Source organism: Seriola dumerili, unplaced genomic scaffold (assembly GCF_002260705.1).
Source record: "Seriola dumerili isolate Sdu_G_001 unplaced genomic scaffold, Sdu_1.0 BDQW01000242.1, whole genome shotgun sequence".
In the NCBI taxonomy this organism is placed as follows: Eukaryota; Metazoa; Chordata; class Actinopteri; order Carangiformes; family Carangidae; genus Seriola; species Seriola dumerili.
In genome coordinates, this window is record NW_019174497.1 from 6,095,108 (window position 1) to 6,117,308 (window position 22,201).

General features: G+C 39.1%; 2 protein-coding genes across 6 annotated transcripts in view; one reads left to right on the forward strand and one right to left on the reverse strand.

Annotated features, from left to right (window-relative positions):
* Positions 1 to 133: 133 nt before the first annotated feature.
* Positions 134 to 10,219, forward strand: LOC111229545 (synaptic vesicle glycoprotein 2C-like). Of its 4 annotated transcripts, none has more exons than XM_022755896.1 (13): positions 134 to 278; positions 906 to 1,004; positions 1,496 to 1,657; positions 2,509 to 2,671; positions 3,272 to 3,393; positions 4,517 to 4,680; positions 4,763 to 4,843; positions 5,025 to 5,123; positions 6,185 to 6,273; positions 6,773 to 6,900; positions 7,299 to 7,394; positions 7,670 to 7,829; positions 8,734 to 10,219. In XM_022755896.1, exons 1-13 carry the CDS (start codon positions 176 to 178, stop codon positions 8,915 to 8,917), a joined length of 1,650 nt encoding a protein of 549 aa, XP_022611617.1. In that variant the 5' UTR covers positions 134 to 175; the 3' UTR covers positions 8,918 to 10,219. The 4 variants fall into 4 exon arrangements, with proteins under 4 accessions (XP_022611617.1, XP_022611618.1, XP_022611619.1 ...); XM_022755897.1 differs by having other exon boundaries at positions 134 to 247; XM_022755898.1 differs by having other exon boundaries at positions 177 to 247; positions 925 to 1,004.
* A 48-nt stretch (positions 10,220 to 10,267) lies between these two features.
* ap3b2 (adaptor related protein complex 3 beta 2 subunit) overlaps positions 10,268 to 22,201 on the reverse strand; it is a 48,792-nt gene continuing 36,858 nt past the window's right edge. Inside the window, exons 23-28 of one of the 2 annotated variants that reach the window (XM_022755900.1) lie at positions 21,777 to 22,005; positions 20,184 to 20,268; positions 19,814 to 19,911; positions 18,847 to 18,867; positions 15,472 to 15,610; positions 10,268 to 13,851 (exon numbers count right to left, since the gene is read on the reverse strand). In XM_022755900.1, the coding sequence (XP_022611621.1) occupies positions 13,701 to 13,851; positions 15,472 to 15,610; positions 18,847 to 18,867; positions 19,814 to 19,911; positions 20,184 to 20,268; positions 21,777 to 22,005 (723 nt within the window). In that variant the 3' untranslated portion in view covers positions 10,268 to 13,700. The remainder of the gene's footprint in view (positions 13,852 to 15,471; positions 15,611 to 18,846; positions 18,868 to 19,813; positions 19,912 to 20,183; positions 20,269 to 21,776; positions 22,006 to 22,201) is intronic. The other variant, XM_022755902.1, reaches the window with a different exon arrangement.

Consider the following 22,201-nt stretch of genomic DNA (forward strand, 5'->3'; position numbering starts at 1 on the left):
GTTAGCTACAGTCGGCGTTAGCTAGCCGGGCAGTCATGGGACAGATGCAGCGGTGCAAGCGGTAAATGAACCAGGACAGGGGTGCAGCTGAAGTTAGCTAATCGGCACACGGCCCAGAGTGCCCATATTAGAGACATCCGACTTTGGGAGATGTCTCGTCACATGCGTACCGGAGATGTGGAGGCACGACGGCCGCTGCTTGTCACCGGAGATCACCTGGAGCCAAACGAGCTGGACTCAGACGAAGGTAAATGCTGTCTCATCGGTCACCCCATCACGTAAGCATTAACTAAGCTTTAAACAGTGCTGGGAGAAGTGTTCAGGTGCTGTACGTACGTAAAAGTACTAATATATCAATGTAAACACTCTATTATAAGTAAAAGCCCTACATTTTAAAACCTGCTGGAGTAACGATAAAAAAAAGTATCTTAAAAAATACATAAAATATCAAAAGTACAAGTATTGGCGTTTCCTGGCACATTATCACTGCTGGAAGGTAACTAAGTGTATTTACTCAATTGTACATTTATTGTGCATGAACACAAATTTGAGAAACTTTACATGAGTATTTTCATTTGATGTCACTTTACAGCTGCAAATATTAATTGATTAATCGATTGTTTGATCGACACGCAGCCATTTTCCTGGGAGAACTTGGGAGCCCCTGATGTGTATCACTGAAAAAACAAAATTTTAAATATCCTAAAAACCATAACTTCATTCATAACATTTCTTCAACATATATACTAGTATTCAAGTGTGTGAGCATCTGCATCAAATGCTCTCACCTCCCGAGCCGTTTTCTTATCCTTTCATCGCAACTGTTTCGTCTGTTATGTCTCTTGTATGTTGAATTATCATTTTTCTCCTGACCTGTTTGCGTGTTGTATTTCGCTGCTTCATAGGTGAAATAATTTTTGACAGGAGCACATCACACATGAAACGTGAACCTGGGGCGAGTGCACATAGAAGATTAACATATGAGGAAGCAGTGGAGGAAGCAGGTAAGCCAACGTTCAATGGTGTAGTATCTTTAGTCTGTAAGTTTTGTTTTGTCATGCTCTTGAACATGATAAGGAAAGTAAAATGTGAGGTGAAACGAATGTTACAAGTTAATATACTGTATTTTTGGTGTTAAAAAAAAAAAAGTCCACAAGCTGTTTTTTATATACTATGAAAACTAAGAAATACAAGGATTTGTCCGAGTAGTGAGCAATGAGAATACAATTTATAATATGATTTGGGTACATTATTGTGAGAGTTCACCTCAGTTTCTGCCACATTAGATCGTATTTGTTCACCTAAATGCAGTTTAATGTTACTTGATACTTTGGTGTGTGAAAGCGAGGTGTCAGTTTATCATGATGGGCAGGGCAGCTAGACTACATCACTGTTGATTTTATGCAAAATCAGCCTACAAAGACCTCAGAGGATCCTTTTATTGGATAACTTCCCTCTTTTTTTTATGTGCTCTTTGTTCTGCTTTTGCTCTCAGGTTTTGGTTTATTTCACTGGCTGCTGTTGGTGGTTTGTGGTTGGGCCAATGCCAGCGATGCTGTGGAGATTCTCTGCGTGTCTTTTCTCCTGCCAACGGCGCGCTGTGATCTGCTGCTGAGCTCTTCAGACATGGGCCTGCTGACTGCCAGCATCTTCCTAGGTGAATAACAAGCATTAATAACCCGGTTATCATACCTGAGCAGGTACAGTTCACCTCTGAGTACAGTAACAGAAAAACCAGAGCAGCAACATGTCACCAGTAGACAATGGCATCTTTCTCATCCAAAATCTTGTATCTGTCAAAGTAAATGTAAAGTTGTCTCAATGGCATTTACATGTATAAAAAGGTGGATACTGGGAAGAAGGGCAGTGGGACACACAAAGATAAAAACTAGATGTTAAAAATGTTTCATAATCTAAATTTTAACTATCCAATCTACTCGAGACTCAACAAACAAAATGAAAATTAAAATATGGTTTTTAAGTTTTTGTCTTTTTGTGGTGCAAGCAAGTTAAAAAATATATTTGGAGCTTTAATGTTAGTAAACCTGAGGAACAGTTTATGAGTTATAATTATTTTACATTGTTTCACATGTTTTAAACATCTTATGATCTTATGACATTTCATGACCTTATGATAATAAACTGTACAAAAATTGATAAAATGGAATATACAACCAAAGTAAAATCTGAAAAGACTGAAACTATCAAATGTACCATGAAAAACAGCTAAAACTAAACTGAACAGACACCGTATTGAAAATTTAAAAGAAGTAAAACTCCCATTAAGTATTTGATAACTATAATTGGTAATCTAGTGAGTTTAAAAGTTTAACTACAATAACTAAATGTTAAAAGGAAAATATAGTATCAAGAATCTTTCAAAAAAAATAACACATCACGACATTTAACAAAAGTAAGATAAGACGGCACTGCCTTATTTTAAAAACATATTATATATATATTTATTAATATTTTGTCATTCTCATATTCTTAATTTCTGTTTCCTAGGAATGATGGTGGGTGGTTACATGTGGGGGTACTTGGCCGACCAGAGGGGGCGCTGCAGAGTCTTGGTTGTGTCCCTGACAGTAAACGGAGTGTTTGGAGGTCTGGCCAGCGTGGCTCCAAAGTTCTGGCTCTTCTTGCTGCTGCGGTTTATCAGTGGCATCGGGTGAGCACATGATTTGCATTTTTCATTTACGTGGTAGTCATTAAGTGGTAGCCACACACTGGATCAAGTCTCTCAGAGTGGTTAGAGAGACCATCCTGCAGCAAACAGGTCATTTTAATCCTAGACTGAAAGACATTTTGGAAAAAAAAAGAATCAAAAAGAACAGAACATACAGGAAAATGCCCTTGATAATTTACCATGGTGACATCTTCATATTTCTTCTTTTATCCAACCAGCACTCTAAAACTCAAACACATTTGTATTATGATCTTATATATAATAAAGAAAAGAAGCAAAGTCCCACAATTGAGAAGCTGAAACCAGACAATGTTTGGCTGTTCTGCTTGACAAGTGATTGAAATTATTATTTTCTTATCAAGGTAGTTGCTGATTGATTTAAGAGTGAATCCAAAACACAACAAGGCAAAAAAGCAAAAAACAAAAGCAGATTAGCAGTTAGCGCCTATTCATAGTGCTTACATTAAACAGTGTAATTTTTTGAAATGCCAGAATTTTCTTTCAAATTTGATCAAAACTTTGCAAAACTGACTGGATTTCAAGGATAGAAGTGATAAATGTTGATTTCTTCTCCCTCTGTAGTGTCGGCGGGTCGATCCCTGTTATCTTCTCGTACTTCTCAGAGTTTATGCCCCGACTGAGGAGAGGTAGAATGATCAGCGCTCTGGCCACCTTCTGGATGGCAGGAAACATCCTGGCTGCAGGTGGGAAGAGACACAAATCCCTAAAACAGTTCAGTGTGTTATCTCACTTCTTAAGACAACTTTTTATTTAAAAAAAAAAAAAAAAAAAAAAAAAGCTTTGATGTCTTTTCCATTTCATTTATATTTTACCTGTACCTGTATTTAAAAGTGCTATAAAAAAAAAAGTCTTATTATAAGAGTTATATGCACAAGTGCTGCCACCAAGGTTGTAGGTGTGGTCTCAACATTGGTAGGGACACAACAACACAACTGTCAACAGAATGGTTTATCAACATCTGTATTTACATTAAGATCTGTATTTACCTGTATTTACATTTAAATAAAAACTATACACAGTAACAAATCAAGGATTAAAAGAAATAAACTTTAGGAAATTACTTGTTAACGGAAAAGAGAGAAAAAAAGATTGAGAATGTTTTTGCAGTTTTGCATCCATCATCAACATTTTTATATTCATTAGCTCTACCAGTGTTGCAGTTCCCCCTCCCCTCTTGATTTCACATTTAAACCACAGTAAAATGCTGCTAATTCAGTGATGCATCAGTATTGGTGAAGATGGTGAAGAAGCTCCTGACGTCTCTTTCTTGGTGCCACGATATCTACAAAATACAAAATGTGTTGGCATGGACAAAATGTTGGCAATAGAGGAAAGGGAGTCATCTCATTTACAAAATTGTTGCCAGTGCTTGAGGTCTGAACTGAATCTGATAATTGACACACTGATCCGCTCTCATCTCGTGTGTGTCTGGCAGTAAGTTTGATATTTGTACATGACGTGAGTCTCCAGTTGGTTCCCACACTTTCAGCCAATCCAATTCTAGCATGAAAATAAGGAGAGAGTGCTTATATAGTAGAATACATTATTTCTACTAGTTAAATTGAGTTGAGCTTAGATTATCTATCCCTACATATGAAAAAAAAAGATAGTGGTCTGGTAGCAGAAGCTGAGCTGGATCACTAGTCCTGACCCTAAATGAATTCAAACACAAAGATTTAGACTTACAAACTGTGGTGAAGGAATTAACTTCCTTGTCAGGCACTATCAAAATAAGACAAAACATAGAGTTTTGAAATGAGAACTCAATAGTAGCTTGTGTTTAGTAGTGGCTGTCTTTGTCTGCAGGTCTGGCCTGGCTGGTGATTCCCAGAACCTGGGCGCATTTCTTCCTGGGGGGGCTGGACTTCCAGAGCTGGAGACTGTTTGTGGTGCTCTGCTCCGTTCCCAGCCTCACGTCAGCCATCCTCTTCAAGCTGCTCATGCCTGAAAGCCCAAAGTTCCTCATGGAGGTATTCAAAGTCTAGACCTGGGCTTGTGTCAGCAGGATGTTTTCTGTCCCAATCTGTCTGATTTTAACCCTGTCTCTGTCAGGCTGGTCGGGAGAAAGAGGCGCTCCGTGTCTTCAGACTGATGTTTGAGCTGAACATGAGGGGAAAAGGAAAGACTTTCCCGGTATGAAATAAATACTGTTCCTATATGCTTTAATGGATTTATTGTCATTGTTTGGTTGTACAGATTTAACTGGTTTTATCTTAATTAGATGATAACAGACTTCCTGTATTGTTTCTACAGCACTGTGCACTGGTGTAAGCGATGACTGTGATCTTGCTCTAATCTAATCCTTCTTTTGCAGGAATTTGGTTTGTGTACGAGCTCCAAGCACAGAGCGGAACTGGAGGAGACCAGAACTCAGGGTTCATGTCGAGAGCGACTTGTCAGTATTTTAAAAAAGGTACAGTCTCACACACTGGACATCCAAAGAGAGGATTCAGAGGTTGTCTGAGAAGAGTACAGAAACACACTTTATTTCCCCCCTGTTACTTAGAGCCATTTCTTGTTTGACCAATATATCACCCTGTGTTTCTTTGTGGTACCTGAGGCAGCAAGGCCAGATTAACATGCTGTAGGGCCCCATGGGCGGAACTCTAGCACTGGGCCCCATTAACATCCTGTTCTTCCTCCTCCCTGTACAGGCTGTGTAGTTTCTCTGTGTTGAAAAATGACCTGGCTGCAGGTTTAGAGCTGCAACTAAACCTGATCGACAGGTCCAGATAAATGGACTAAATACAAACGGCAACCTCCGAGGCTGAAAAATGAGGCCAACATGGAAGTACCAAAAATGAATGACTAGTAATAGTGACTCAATCCCCATAGACTCCTATGTTAAAATGTCCAACTTTATGTTTACAGCCTGGTACAAAAACAGTTTTGGTCTCTATATATAATTTCCTCCTCATGACAACTGTAGGGAGGATGGATTTTTATGTAACTCACTCGTTTGAATTTTATTTAGGCTTAAAGTTATGCGTAATTTGAGGGCGTGCCGCTTTGAGTGACAGGTAGGGGTGAGTGTATGCTCGCGCCCCTCATCTTTGCCCATTGTTGGATTAGCCGGGAGTTAGGTAAAGTCAGGTACTGGCAAGATGTCGACGAAGGAACTGCCCCACTCTGAGTTTCAAAACCGCTCTTCACAAACCTGTGGGCGACGTCACGGAGGCTACGTCCATCTTTATTTACAGTCTCTGACTAAATATCTTACCCTGCTCCCACAACGACTGTTCCAAATTTAGTTTGTGATCATTTGATTATCTCAAATGAATTAATGAATATGCAAACTGTAAACATAATATTAACTGAAATATAAAATGTATTTATCTAGAATTTGACAGATAAGACCAGACCAGGAGATTAGGTAAAGAAGCAGGATCCACCTTAAACCAGTTCAGTGTTTATTTAATAATTTTCTTCTTATTTCTAAGTCATTTTAGATAATCTCTCTGGTTTCACTTGCAGGGCTTGATGCCCATTAAACAGATGTTTAATGGTCCACTCAAATCCAGGAGTATCGCTCTGCTCATCATCTTCTACTGCATCTCCTTCGGGTGAGAAATCCCATCTGTTTGTCTCCATAGAAACTTAGCAGCGTCTGTAGTGAAACAGAAGTTCCCCTTTGTACTTCTGTAGTGGGGGGATTGTGTCAGGCTTGACAAATACATGTTAAGGACCGGTTTTATCATGCGTGTTTCAGCACTGTTAATGTGATCAATCTCCCACAAGCAGCTCTGCAGCTTTGAACGGCTGCGAGAGATAACAGCTGGAAATACTTTATCGTCAACAACCAGAAATCCTGTAACTTAACTTCAAAAACTGCTCAAAAAGATGTTCTTCTTTACTAACTTGTGTGTGAGGCTTTGTACCAAAGAGCAGCGAACAGTTACCAGAAGTAAAATATCCAATAGCAGTGATTCCAGTTTCATCTTCTGGGCTGCTGACTCACTGCTGTTTGGGACACTGTTTGTGCTTTGTTGATGTTTCAGCCCTGGTGTTGGAGAAAAACTACTGTTTCCTTTACTCTCTACTTTTTAACATGCGTGTCTCTAGTTACTACGGGCTGTGGATGTGGTTCCCCGAGCTGTTTGCCAGGGTTGAGGACGGCGGTTCACCCTGCGCCAATGTGTCCCTTCCATCTGCACTTCACAACCAAAGCTGCTACCCGGTCAAGACAGCAGGTGTGTTCCTGGGATAACAAAGAACTGTGAACGATGAACTGTTTAGATATTGGTGGTCATAGGTCAAGGTCACTGTGATGTCACAAAACACGTTTTTGGTCATAACTCAAGAATTCATTCACTAATTATGACACAATTTAACTCAAATGTCTATAAGGATAAAATGGTTAATTGATGACATTTTATATCCAAAAGGTCAAAGATCAACTTCATTGTGACATCATAATGTTCTGTCAAAATCACTTCTGGCCATTATTGAACACTATAACTCAGGTAGGGGAAATTGTGACCATATTTCCTGTAACTCAGCTGGTTGGCAGAGGCAAACAACCACAAGGCGGTAATTCTAGTTTATTTCATCCTGACTTTCCCTCCTGTATCTGTTCCTCTCCTGACAGTGTACATGGAGGGCTTCGCCATCGCTGCATCAAACCTGCCAGGCAACATCTTCACCATCCTGAGGATGGACAGCACAGGGGGAAAGGCTCTTCTGTGTGAGTCTGTTGTTTTATAAAATGATTTATTTCATGGTTTAATTTGGCAGACATGTTGTGATACAGCATCTGTTTGAAATGAAGTTTTGCATCCACTCCCCACAGGCTCAGTGTTAGATTATTTACTTTGAAAAACCTTCCCTCCTTCTTCTGACTAGTAAGACAAAACTTCTGAGCACACTTCACTGTCACAGGAGAAGTCATGCAGCCACAACATGAATCGTTGCCCTTGATGTCTGATCTTAACCCTCTCCATCTTTTCTTCGTGTCTCCAGCCTTCAGCCTGGTGCTGTCCGGTCTGAGCGTCTTCTTCATCTATGTGGTCCAAACCAAAACCCAGAGTCTGGTCCTCTCCTGTGTCTTCAGCGGTGTGTCCGTGATCGCCTGGAACTCCCTGGATGTGTTGGGAACAGAGCTCTACCCAACGCAGCTGCGGTACCTCTTCTTAAAACTTAACTTAAAAGAACAACAAGGTTCAGAAGAGCAGCTTAAATGTTACCTGTGCAGCTTCTGACCAAGAAGAAGACTGCAAGTAAACAGGGATGTAAAGAATGTGGTTTCAGAACGCAAAAGAGAAAATCATCTTTGTTTCGTGATGCATTAAACATGTTTGTCAGACCTTCAGATTTCACACAGGGTTTTGATGAGTGACAGTGACTTTAAGAGAAAACCCTGCAGGGTATTATTTATTTTTCTCTTTTTCATTCTATCACTTTTAAATTTTCTGTGTTTTTTTTTTGTCACCAAGAGACCTGCCAGTGGATCTCAAGACTCAGATTTATGCTCTTTTTCTTGTTTCACCTCTCCAGGCCTCCAGAAATCAATCTAAACAATCTAAACAATCTAAACAATCTAAACAATCTAAACAATCTAAACAATCTAAGGCAAAAAGTTTGGGAGCCATTGTTACGGGTCACATCAGAGAAAATTCAGTTAAATGTTCTCAAGGTTTCAGCCACTTGTGCTGAGAACTACAGAAAGGATTTAACTGGTATTTCTTATTATGTGCTGATGATTTATGTTGCTTTATTTACTCTCCTGGATTCTTTATTTTTTTAGCATAAATAAAGAAATAAAACGTCACTTTCATCCTGTCAGAATAAGCAGTTTCTGCTGTCGCAGTTTTGCACTGCATTAGAAATGAGACAAAAACATTGTAGTCAGGCTCTGGGGCAAACATAAAGTAGACAGTGACAAGTTAAGTTGTTGGAGCACTTTTAAAATTTTGCCAAATAATGCTTCTGCTGCAGTTTTGTACAAAATGTTAAAGTAGGTTTTTAAAAACAAAACAGCCCAGATGCTCACGTGTCCACATCTCCTGTGTCTTTCTTTCCTTCAGGTCGTCTGCTCTAGGTTTCTTCACAGGCGTGGGCCGAGTGGCAGCAATCATGGGTAACGTAGTCTTTGGAAAGTTGGTGGACACGAACTGTGCCGTACCGGTCCTGATGGTCTCCGCTCTGCTGCTGACCGGAGGACTGGTGGCTCTTCTGCTGCCACAAACCAAGCATACTGAGCTCACCTGATCCCTGGTGTTTCACATGAATAAAATATTAGCAAACACCCTCTGAATGTCCTTAAGGAAGCAGACTGGAGGATTTCCACCTGTGAAGTCCTCTGATCATATCTATATATGTGTGTGTGTGTATATATATATATATATATATATATATATATCTGTTTCTGCTCCCAGAGGATGTTCGAATGCTGTGCCTTCTGTCTCTCTTTATGGTGCCTCATTTAATATGCCAAAGGACAGCAGCCTCTCTGCGCCTTCCAAGAAATATTCTTCAGGAAAGAGAGTAAGAAGAAGACATGTAGTTGTGCGACAGTCTATACTGTGAGCTCGTGAGGATTGAAATCCTCCCTAGATGTGAATGAGGCGTCAAGGACTCCTTTAAAAAGTTGGTTTACAGACAGATCTTAGTCAGAGACGTAGTTGTGACTTGGAGGCTGATGATGGCCTCCTTTATAAACATGCCCCTGAATGTTTTTGTCACCTTGAACTGAAAAGGCTCTGTCAGGATGTTTCAGGCTTTTATGTGCTATGTTTGATTAGTTGCTGTTAGTTACAGATATGTCTGAGATGTGTCCATTTCCAGCAGCAGCTGTTTGACTTTGTAAAGGCTTTTGTTTTTCAGGCTCACTGACTCATTATATTATATTATATTAGCACACACCTGTAGCTTTGAGTTTTCTAACATGTCAGTTTAAAAACAAACTGAAAAGATTCCAGGTTTAGTTTTTAGTTTTTTAAAAGTGCTCTTTTTTAAATTCCAAATCATGTTTCCATCTACGCAAACAGTAGACTCAGATTCATTTTCACTTGAGAAGAGTCGTTCGATACCAAATCTGTCATTTCCTGCACAGACTGGACCAAACCAGTTCATCATTCCAGTGGTAAACCAAAGATGTCTGATTTCAGGACTAGAACAGGTAGAGATACAAATGAAGAAATGTTTTTATCGGCCTGATCAGCTCATATTCCCATCAGTGATTTTTTTTTAAAGTCTCTGTTTTCAGACAGGTTTCAGATTACTCTGTGACTACTGAAGCAACAAAAAAAACAAACACTTGTTTTGTTGATCTCAGCAGCGTCTGCCTTGGTGTCGTATCACCTGTACATGTACAATCATAAAGCTCGGATTGTGTTGGATTCAGATCCTTCACTTAAGTGATTGAACCAATGCAACAAGCAAAAGTCCTGTATTCAAAAACCCGATGAACTAAAAGTACATTAGTATTATGTTAAGCTTTCAAACTTATTTAAATGAAACAATGTGAGAAGTTTAGAAGATAAGAAACAGTTTGTTTTTTTAAACAATGATTGTAATCTGCTTATTACATGTGTATATATAAAATCTGAATCTGAAAAATAACTAGAAAGTGAAAAGTACAATATATCCCTCTGAAATGTAATGGAGTACAAAGTAGTATAAAATGGAAATGATCAGCAGAGCAGTAGTTGAGTAAATGTCTACACACCTGTGTATAACCTGTGGAGAAAATACAGCAGACTGTTTTCAACCTCTGGTCTCGACTTGTTCTACTGTTCATCACTCATTTAATAGAACTGACAGCTTGAGATTGAACAGTGCTGCAGTGCAGGAGTTTTTTTTCTTGTTTGGTGGCCAAAGGACAAAAGACACAATCATTGTATCTGTATTTTTTATTTGTATAATAAATAAACTTGTAATACTTCAGGACCACATTTCACAACCACACACAGGGTATGATAAACTGTACTTTGGGTATTTGAAAGCGGATGCAGATCAAATAAAATGCCAGTCATGATTTATGATTTGGAGAATCGTTTGACATTATCCAGCAGTTTTTTTTCGTTGGATTTTTACATTAAAAGTAGAATTACTTACTCTTTACATTCTTCATAATGACTGAGCTGCACTGACTGGAAGTTTCAGGTCTGAGTTGGTTGAATGTAAACAATGCAACAAGTAGGAAAATAAAAGCGTCATCACTGCTGCTCAACTTTCTATGACGAGGCTCGATGTTTCTCTGGACTGTTACTCCTTTGGTAAAACACAACAATAAAGAAACAATAAATAAAAACACAGATAATGTGTCAAAGATAAGAAAACATGAGCCACTGGACACATGAGAGTCCATGACGAAAAAAAAAGAAGCCACATGACCTTTGACCTGAAATCAAAATGTAATAAAAGGCATGAAAACAGTGTCACCTGACAAATGAGATCAAGGCAACACTTCACCTGAAAATGTTTGACATTATCATAAGCACATAATCTAAAGGTGGTTTAACTGATTCTTAAAAGCTTAACACTGTCTTTAACATAGTGTCAGAGGGAAACCATGTTTCGGGAATGAAAGCTTGTTTAAGAAATGGACTAAAATGAAGCTGTGCAGCAGCTGCTGTGAGCATGTTTACACCAGGTGTTTCAGCAACAAGGTGAATAAGCGTACTTCGCAAAATGTCATATATATTTTCCAAAATAAAGGTTTTCCTGAGGGCAAAGTTTGAATACTGATTTTTGTAGAGCTGAAATAATTGGCTGATCGACAGGAAATGAATCAGCAGCTGTTTTGATAATCTATAATTACTGTCAAGCAAAAGTGCAAAAAAAGAAAAAGTTTCAGCTTCAATAATTTAAATATTTCCTGTTTTTCTTAATTTCCTGTGATATTAGAGTGAATGTCTTTCACCTTGAGCTTCAATTAATAATGAAAATAAGCGTCAATTGAAACCCTACAGTTTGGTGACTTTTGTTAAGTAAATCAGTTTCAGTCATTTTTAAGGTTTTCCACATTATTCATTTCTACAGTAACATTTTCAAATCTGTGAGAAACTGACAGAGAAGTGTCGGTTTGTCAAGTAATAAATTTATGATTAAAGAAAGGCAGGTAAATCATTTTTAATCTTTGTAGCCTGCAGCGCCTCAGCAAAGACAAATTATTCTTACATACTGCAGTAGTATCGATATTTTTGTTTGACTGATGACTATAATTATGATGTGCTTCATGATTGTTTCAAGTCAAGTGTTACATGAGTCATTTTTTGAAAACACCTAGTTAATGTTTGCCAGGTCATTATTCAGTATCATCACGCCCACAAACACACACACTCACACACACTCGCACACACCACACCTTATAGTAGTACTGTATTACATGTGGCAGTACATACAATGACATTTATACATCTTCAGGTTTTATAAACGCCCCACATACTGTAATGAATATGTGCACTGCGACAGCTGCTGGAGGCAGATGCTAAAATCGCAGTTTATTTCCAGGAGTGGTGAGTTACTGATAAACAGTGTTACTGTGCCTAAATGGATTCAGTTGTAGGAAGCTGTTGTCTCGGTCGAGCCTTCGTGCTACATTCAAGTCAAGGCCCCAAATGACTGGATGAGTATTGATGAAGCTGATCTTACAGACCGTGTGTTTTTTTCCTGTTGTTGGGGAATTTATACCTACAGTACATTTTCTATCACCTATAATGCCTACATCTTAAAATAGTTGGTAACTAACAAGCTACAAATGAAAACTGGAGTGACAGGTTTGTGTGTCCACTTGTCACGGAATAATAAAAACTTTAACCGCCACTTTATTTCTAAAGAATCTCAATAGAAGAAGAAAAACTCAATTTTATGATCTAATAATCCAGCTGTAGTTTACTGTTCTGTTTTAATCTTCACATCTTCAGGTGACGCCACAGACACACAGATCCTACATCCCTCACTTGCAGTACATTTTCAAAGCCTTACGCTACATCTCATGGCCTGCCTCAGCAGCTGGAGTTTACACAGATGTTATCACGTGACTAAGTATGAAAGTACAGTCATGTCATTACAGTTGACTGTATTATGGGGAGTCAGGAAGGGGTTGTCACTGCTGTTTCTAGTTTTAGTTTTTTATTCACAGGCAGCTGATGTCTTCAGTCTTTATCTCTGATCTGCTGCTACATGATGACCTGTCCAGACTTCTCAGGTCTTCTTACTGTCCCTGGAGTCAAAACTAAATATAAAGAAGCAGCATTCAGTTTTTATGCACCACATATTCCAGAGCACTTAACATCTGCTCCAACTCCAGGCTTAAAACTTAACATTTGGGACTATTCATCCATATCTTGCACTGAATTGTAATTCCTCTTTTATTCAGTTTATCTTCTATTTCATTACGATTTTAAGATCCTATTTATACAGTATGTATCTTTTTTATAACCCCTTGTGTTTCTTGTCTATCTCTTTTTCACCTTTTTTATGTACAACACTTTGAACTGCACTGTTCTTGCCTGAGGAAGGTCATGAGATGTAGCTGAAAGCTTGGAAAACTTTAAGTAAGTGAACCTTGTGCTCAAACTGCTGTTTCCAAAGCTCAGACTGAACCTGCAGGCAGGATCCTGAAATGTGGAAATTACTTTTCATCCAAAGTTGATTTGAATTTCCACTAAAGGGTCCACTAAATCCAGCTGTGTCCTCAAGGAGGGAAATTAAGATGCTAAATAAGTATTTTTGGATAATGATGTGTGGCAAACTTTAGAGGGAAGCAAGGTCAGGTCATATCGGGTCCAACATCAGTCACATCTGATTGTCATGAATATCGCGTATAGCTGTGGCATTCACTGTTTCTTGGAGTAATTTCTAAAAGTGGGAGGAGGGGCTCTTTAACATTACATCGAAACTGGAGTTAAACATTCTGGAAACGTCCTCAGTGACACTGCTTACAGGAGAACGGAGGAGATGCTACACGTGACGAGTCTCGGACGATATCTGAGAGGTGGGTGGAGCGAGGGGGGCGGAGGGCGATGGTCGAGCACGGTCACACCGGTCACTGCGTCAAAGCCAGGAGGATGTCTTTCACCAGCATGGTGCCGATCACCATCTTCTCACAGTTGACCGTCAGCTGGGCGGCACCTTCCTCTTTGTTCGCCACGGTGACCAACACCAGGCTGCCGCTGGTCACCGTCCTGCCGGCGAACCTGTGGACAGGATGGTCAGGAGGAGGAACAGGAGGACTGAGGTCAAAGCAGCAAAGGTCAGAAGTAAAGACGAAGCCACAGAATAAAGGAGAAATACGCACACGTGTCAGTCAAGAGGGTTTAAATAAAAACAACATGAACAGCAGCTGGTGAATAATGATCTATAGGGATTAAAACATGCTGTATTTATACTTAAAATCAGCTCAAGATTAACTTGACAAATCTAATTAAAGACAAGAATTTCTAACCTGCTTCACCACAGATCCAGTTTGACAAAGTTTGAGATGGAGGAAAGAAAAATGCCTCCAGTGGAGGTGTGAAATCTTCACAACATTAATACTGTAATAATAAGTTCAATAAGTTAATCTTGATTTCAGTGTGTTAAAATGTTTACTGAAATCTCTATTATCATTTGGTAGAATGTTAAAATCAAACAATATGATAAAAACCTCATGAGGTGATGAGTTTTGACAAAAGTGGTCTTATAATTCATGAGAACTGTGAACCACGATATCTTCATGTGGGAATATAAATCACTGCAAAATTCAGAACATTAATACCTGATTATCACCCAGTTCTGCAAACACATTGTGTTTAAAACAGTATTTGATCTTAATTGGTCTTAATTGGTATGACGTGTCAACCACTTGTGTCCTCCATGTGTTTTGCACTATGGTTTTGCAATATGTTTACAACCATTGCAGTGATGAGCCAGATGGGGGCAGTATAACTTCAAGTCAAGTTCTCCCATAGGCAAATGTAATATATGTATTGAATTTCCATATATGGAATATATGTATGTACGAAGTAAAATAATATATGTACATATATGTATATGTAGTCTATGTATGTAAAAATTACAGCTATTAGAAATTGCAGCAATTTCATATATTGACATATGTGTCTAGTTAATACAAACATGTATGTTTATGTATGTATGTTTATATTATAGATATATGTTATGTAAATATATATCCATCCCAAAGCCTGTCAGTATATGTTTATATCATATACGTAAATATAAAAGATAGACATGTATGTTTAAAATTAATAAGAAATTAATAAGAAAAACATATATTAACATACATATACATATACATAAACATATAGAAGAAGTATGTTGTTTTAATAAACTTGCATTTTACTATGAATATGTCATATATGTTATAAACTTATATCTTCATATGTATATGTGATAATAATATATCTCCTTATAGTTAACATATATGGCAACATCAGTCTTGATATAGGGACATATATTATATTTCTTTATGGGATTAAAAGCCACAACTGAAGAAGTGACATAAACCTGGTTCACAATCCGGCCATGAGGCCACTACACACCCACACACACACACACACACACACACACACACACACACACACACACACACACACACATTTATCTTTGGTCATGTTTAGCCACACATTACAAAACAAAGTGTCTCAATCCAAACACAGAGTGTGCGTCAGGTTGTGCGTCTCCATATTTTGATAAAACGCAGCCCATAGTGATCCTACATTCTTTCTGTCAGATAACAAACACTGTCTGTGGCCTCACTTAGACTAAAGCTCAGCACCACCACAGCCTTTGGTTACTGCTTCTTTTAATCCTCTCACCTGCACTCTTTATCTGAACCACAGGGGACTCTGCTGAGGTTGGCGGCGGTGGTCACCCTCTGGACGATGGCGTGTTCGTTCCGGCACTGGACGTCCAGAGTCAGCTTCTCTGTGATTTCATTCATGCCCATCAGCTGACCTGCAGGGGTGTGAGCAGAGCACTGGTCAAACTGCACAGCTCTCAAGCTTCTCACTCTCTCAGTAGCAAAAAAAGCAAAGCAGTCATCATTTATACAACAATACAGAACAGGATGCTGCTTGTGTCAGTACAGTGCTGCTTTATACCAATAAAATCAAATTATTGTTCAGGATCTCTACCAGCTACAAACATATACAGTATTATACTCAGATACTGTATACATGTCCTACATCTACAGTGATGTCTGCATCACCACAAGCATCTCCTACAGTCCTCTGAGGGATTGATGTGATCATTACAAAATGCTGCTTAAATCTAAACTGGAATGCTTTCCACTGAACACAGTCGAGCAGTGATTCAGTTTCCTCAGTGAATTCACAGCACAAAAGAGGCAAACGTGTGCACTTCCAGCCTAGTTTAATGCCTAATGAATATTCACTGTCGTACTATGACATGGGGGAATTTTGCACCAAAGCGTTTTTCTCTCCAAGAACAACTGTAAGACTCTAACATGAAAGTGGATGCCTCCCAGGAAACACTGATTTCGGTGATTTGCAGGTCAAACGACATCAGGATATATGTGCTTTCATGTGTCTTCATCACATATAATTGTTGTTTCAACAGCATTTGAATGAGCACATTTCACCGTTAAGCATTAATTAACTGCTGCTGAAACAATCAGGCACTTGACACAAAATTCATCAACAAGCGTTTGATGAAGTGACTGAACGTTTAAGTCATTTATCAAACTAAAATACCAAACATTTGCTTAATTTGATGCTTTTTTTCTCTGCTTCATGCCGTTGTATATTGTGCGTCTTTAGGTTTTGGACTGTTTGTCGGACAAAACACCACCTCAGGCTCTGAGGCAAGAATTGATCTCTTTTTTCTGACTCAAATTTGTGCTTTTTCCTGTGAATCACTAGATAATTTTTCATATTCAGGCCTCTTGAGAAGCATTCAGATAAAACAGTTGAACTGGCTGAGAGAGGCAGCGGCGGCAGAGGAAACAAGGTGAGTGAACAAGAAAGCTAAAACTTTTATTTCCTGATTGTCTCATGGAGGTTATGCCATAAAACAGAAATAAATAACCATCTGACTCTGAGCAGATCGTTTCTGTGGAGTCTCTGGAGATATCAGTCTCCTTTTCATACATTCATTACAATCAACTCACACATCAGAGTCATGCAGCAGTAAATACTGGGGAAGTGCTCAGAAAGGACTTTTAAATCCTGGTTTAGTTCCCCTGGTTCTACAGTTCCTGGAAGTTTGTTTTAGTTGAAAAGGGGCTGAAGCTTCGTTATAAAGCGGCCTGAGCCAAAAAGGCTGGAAAACAAATATCTGTGACTCAAAAATAATCAGCAAATGAATCACTGATGAAAATACAGAACTGTGTGTTAAAATAGAGTTATTAAAACTAAAACATCTACAGAAAGCTCTTATTCTTTTAAGTGGCTACAATCAAGATTTTTATAACAATAATTTATCAAATGACAATGTGAAAGGGGTCACTCATACACAGGATTATCACTTGAATCTGCAGCTCCCCTCAGCTTTACTGAGCTTTATAGTGAGTTTCAGCTCATTGTTCAGCTGTTACTGTTCGGGATCAACCTCACTGCTCTCATAGTGTCATTTTGTGAGGTGGCAGGCAGCTGTTTTCAGTGAGTAAGCTCTAAAAACTCACTGTGCACTCTGCCCAGCACCCAACAGCAGACAGACACAGCTAGAGAGCAGCTGGTGAACATAGTCGAGCGTTTAGCAGCTAAAGAGCCACATGTTTCCCTCTGGAGATGGTATCATCATCATCATATATATCATATATCATCATATATTCATTAGATGGCCAGAAACACAACTGTATTCAGCAGTTGTGTTTCTTGCCCATTTTTGCTGGGAGTTAGGTGGAGTCAGGGACTGCCAAGATGGTAATAGCGGAGCAGCTCACTCTGAGCTTCAAAACCATTCTTAAGAAATGTATGGGTGAAGTCACAGTCACATCCATCTTTATGTACAGTCCGGGCACGGCTCTAGACATGGGCATGGGGGGGGGGCACTGCCCAACAAAATTCAAAAAATTAACTATAGCTATAACTATAACTATAAGTACTTTATTTTGTCCTTGTCAATTTGACCAAAAACAAGCCACATTCAAATAATTAAAGTTTATTTATATCTGATTGGTTGGTCTGGCCATATAAAAACTGGATACAGCAGGGACAGCAGTTGCTTCACTATCATTTCGATCGTGATCCCAGTTTAAAACTCAAAACTGGTATTGCCAAATTCATTATAGCGTCCCCTTTAAACAGAAAATACATGAATAGACTGGAAAAATACTGGATTAAGGCAGATAGCTTATTTTTAATATACCAGTCCATGTAAGAATAGATAATTGGATATAGATAAAGTTGTCCTCTTATGGGGGGGTTATGTATAATTACATTCATTGGCTTAAGTTTTAGATAACATAAAACAGTACATGTCATAGCTTACACTCCTAAAGAACACTCATAGAGTATCCCAGTAACAAGTCTTGAGGTCAGTTAGTGACCAGTCAACATATCTTAATGCCCCCCCCCCCCCAGTCAAAGCAGTCTCGACCCGGGTCTGATACAGTCTATGTTCACAGTTGTTTCTGCTGCCCCCAGTGGCCAAAATAGTTATTGTAGGTTTAACCAAATACAGCCTGGTTTGGTTGAACATTGGCTTCAAGATGTCATTTGACCTCCAAACCACAAAAAAAATCTGTGCTTACAGGGTTTGAAAACACAACAAACCATTCAGACAAAAAAAAGCATTGTGACATATGACTTCAGATTCAGCAGTTTGAAAGCTCAGATAACAGAAAGATGAATGATGGGACACATGATCGAGCGCTGCTCTCAGCCGGATGTTGTTATTTTTTTGTCCACATGGTGCCCAAAGACGAGTGAATCAGGATCAGTGGATGAGCATTTCCAGTCATTCCCGGTGTAGCAGAGTGTGAGCGGCCTTTATAAGATGCAGGTTAGCACAGGTGAGTCTGTCTGCAGCTACAGACCTGCAGATGCAGTTAAGTGTTGATTACAAAGGCAGGAGGAGGGGGAGGACGGGGGAGTGGGGGGAGTCAGCAGGAGGTGTTAGAGGAGGGAGGAGGAAGGTGAGGAGGGGAGGAGGGGTCTGTGTGAGGTTGGCTAAAAGGCAGGTGGGCACACAGACAGCTGGGAAGAACAAATCTATCAAAGCCAACTTACCTAGATTCTGTAATAGCTTCTCTATTGAGGACAGTACGGAGAGGGAGGAACCGTGGATATGACACATGTTTAAAGAGTCACTATGGGTTTGTTAGAGCTCAAAACTCGCTCACTGTTAGTCAGGATGGAAAATGAACACCAGACAATAGAAACATGCTGGTACACACTGTCTGCAGATGCTCTACCAAACACTTTGGTCACATTGTTTCTGAAAAACCTGGTTGAATTTTTCTGTATTTATAGTCTAGTTACAGGTAAATACAGCATTCATTTAAAGTTAAAAGATCTATTTTTTGTGATGACACTTATGCACTTGACATAAAATGTGTCTACAGCTTCTATCACAAGGACAAAGTCTTAAAATAAATGCTGATGTGATCTCAGGATATTGTGTGTGTGAGGAGACTGCTAAAGACATAATGAGAATCTTTTGAAAAGAAGTTGCTCTTTTCTCACATTATACTTGCACAAAATCCCAGATAAACCCCTGGCTCAGGATGAATGCCTCTTTAAAATACTTTTGGCTACTAGAACGAAAGCTATCACACTGAAATGACTGCGGGCAAATCCACCAACAAAGGACAACTGGGCTACAATTGTCAATGAAGTCAACTGTTTGGAGAAAATGAGCTTTACTTTAAGATCAGGATTTAGAAATACTGGACAAAAGGACAACATATACAGTATGTGACTATAAGATGTAAGCAAATACACATGACACCGTGCATGACAACCAGCTCTTTTTACTAAAAATAATAATAAAAAATATATAAAATATGTGTTAGAGAGAAGTAGTAAAAAAGCAAATATGAGAAATAAAGCCCCATACAGTTCAGGCAAAGTAGCTAACTTCTCTTTCTCATTTTTATAGATTTGTTTGTTGTGATGTTGTGATGTTAGTAAAGTGACACTGATTTTATATTTCATATGTCTCAATAGAATTATTTAATTTGCTTCAGTCACACACCTTGCTCCTTCTTGAACTCATTCTCTGTGAGGAAGACGGGCCTCATCAGCTCTCCAACCGGCGGCTGGATGGACACGAAGAACTTCCTGGTGTGAGTGCTGAAAATGGAGAGAGACGTGGAAAAAGGAGTTATTAATATATATAAACTTCACTCCTCCATATTGCTTCATTTGTTTCTAAGTTCCTGCACACAGAGCACAAAAGTTGGTAGGATCACACATCACTATATTTCACTTGGCCTGCAGAACAAGTCAAACAAAGTGAGTGTAATTTCAAAAACTTTTCAAACTCAGCAGATTCATGTGAGATAGCTTGTTACGACATCAGCAGTGTAGGAGGACTGCAGGGTCTAAAACAGAATCCATCTCACCACAGCTGGAAGTTTGCCGCTTGCGTCGAGTCACAGAAATCGATGCCCATCACAGCTGTGGCCGACTCACCTGCCGGCAGCAGCTCTGTCAACACAGAGGAAGAAGAGAGACACTAATGTTGACACACAAACAAATAAAACAACATGAAGCTCTTCAGTCAGCAGCACAGCTACTTTGATCTATGAGGACTGGGAATGTATCTTCCAGTCCAGACTGTGTTCTGTGTGATTCACTGAAAAAGCTACAGTACGTCTCAGATCAACACTTCACACTAAGTCTAAGCCGGTTTCCAGTATGTTTAACTTTAATATATTGTTTAGAATTCAGTATTGACACTAAAAAACGATTTTTGAGTGTGTTGCTGATTATTGTGATGACAAAGCTCCAGACAAAGAAAGTGTAAAATGTTTGGGAAAAAAATAAAATTCTCTCAGTGTGAAGTTAAATAACAGGGTTATTCCAAAGACACCGTTTGATTGATAAATATTGTTTCCTGTTAGTATTGAATGATTAAGTACTTTGATTATTTTTTTTACCTTTACAGACCTGATAATAAGTATATAGTAAATACTGTGTAAAATTAGTATGTAGAGTACACTGTCATTTTTAGAAGTTTGTTATATGGTTTAAAGCACATACCTGAGCACATACATCCACTGTATCTTGCAGGAAGCCCAATTTTCTACTTTTATTTTGAAAACATTACAGAAGTCATTCCCACAGTAGCAGCACTTTCTATAAATGTCTTTTGTAGTCATGTGGTTTTAGCTTGTATTTTGCTGTGCTGTCTTTTACATGCATATTCTTTTCTGTTTTATTTTGTTCTAAATGCTTATTTACAGTTCGTTGATTTTAATATATCTTCTCTACAGTTCTTACACTGCATTTTATGGTATTTGGCTTTTTTATTATCTAAATCCTTCTTTGTTGGATTAGTAATTACTACCTCCACCGAGGAGGTTATGTTTTTGTGTTTATTCGTCAGGAGGATTACACCAAAAGTTCTGAACCGATTTGCACCGCACTTGGCGGAGGAATGGGGCATGGCCCAGGGAAGAACCCATTACATTTTGTGCCGGTTCCAAATCATTTACTATGAATTAAAAAGTCTGCGCTTTTGTGAGTGCCCTTCTAGTTTTGATGATAGCGATGAGCCCAAGGACAGTGATGTCGATCTGTCGGTTAAAGACTTTGGTTCAGAGAGAAATCTCTTAACAAACACTGGACAGAATTTGGTGAAGGGACTCATGGGTGTCTGAGAGGATGACTCCTAATGCTTGTGATTCCCTGACCTGTGACCTTGCTCCAGCATTAGGCCAATTTTTTCACCTGAAATGAAATATGATATTTTTTCATGCTCCCAGGAGGATATACCTTTTATATGAACCTCAAACTTCACGTTTCCATTGGTGTTAATGGTAAAGTTCTAAGAGCAGCAAAACCTCAGTATGGTGTTTATTCAATCCAATAGTTCTTTAGTGTACTGGTGAACAAAAAGGCTTCCATACTAATACTGTTACTGGCGACCTTCCTTGGATCATATCGTATCTAAATGTCAGTTCCCATTGTACCTCTTCAGCCCCATCACTCACCAATCTCTGGGAACTCTTTGACTCTCATCCCAGACTGCAGCTTCACGTCCTCCATGTGCAGGCTCTTGGTGTCGGATGTGGAGTTGTTGGTGAACTGCATCTGCACCGCCACCATGTTCGCATCAGAGCTGAACGGCTGCCGGCTGAAGCAATATTCCACCGACAGCCCCTCCCCTGTGATCCGGTGCAGCAGCTCGTAGCTCTTCAACGCACTGGAGGGAGCAATGCTCTGCGAGCAGAGGAGGAGATGAAGAATCATTAACCATTACTGGCTTAACATTGTTTTTGTGCTCTCCTGCGGGTGTGCAGTCTGGGTGACATGGAAATGGTGATAAAAAAAATAAATAAATGAATTTGGAAAACACTATGGGCCCTATCTTACACCAGGCGCATTGTTGGTGCATTGTTATCTTGAGCCAGCTGAA

Coding starts and splice junctions, on each gene's coding strand:
- LOC111229545 (XM_022755896.1), top strand. CDS start 176: ATGTGGAGGCACGACGGCCGCTGCTTGTCACCGGAGATCACCTGGAGC. Junction 279..905: donor CTCATCGGTCACCCCATCAC/GTAAGCATTAAC, acceptor GCTGCTTCATAG/GTGAAATAATTTTTGACAGG. Junction 4,844..5,024: donor GAAAAGGAAAGACTTTCCCG/GTATGAAATAAA, acceptor CTTCTTTTGCAG/GAATTTGGTTTGTGTACGAG.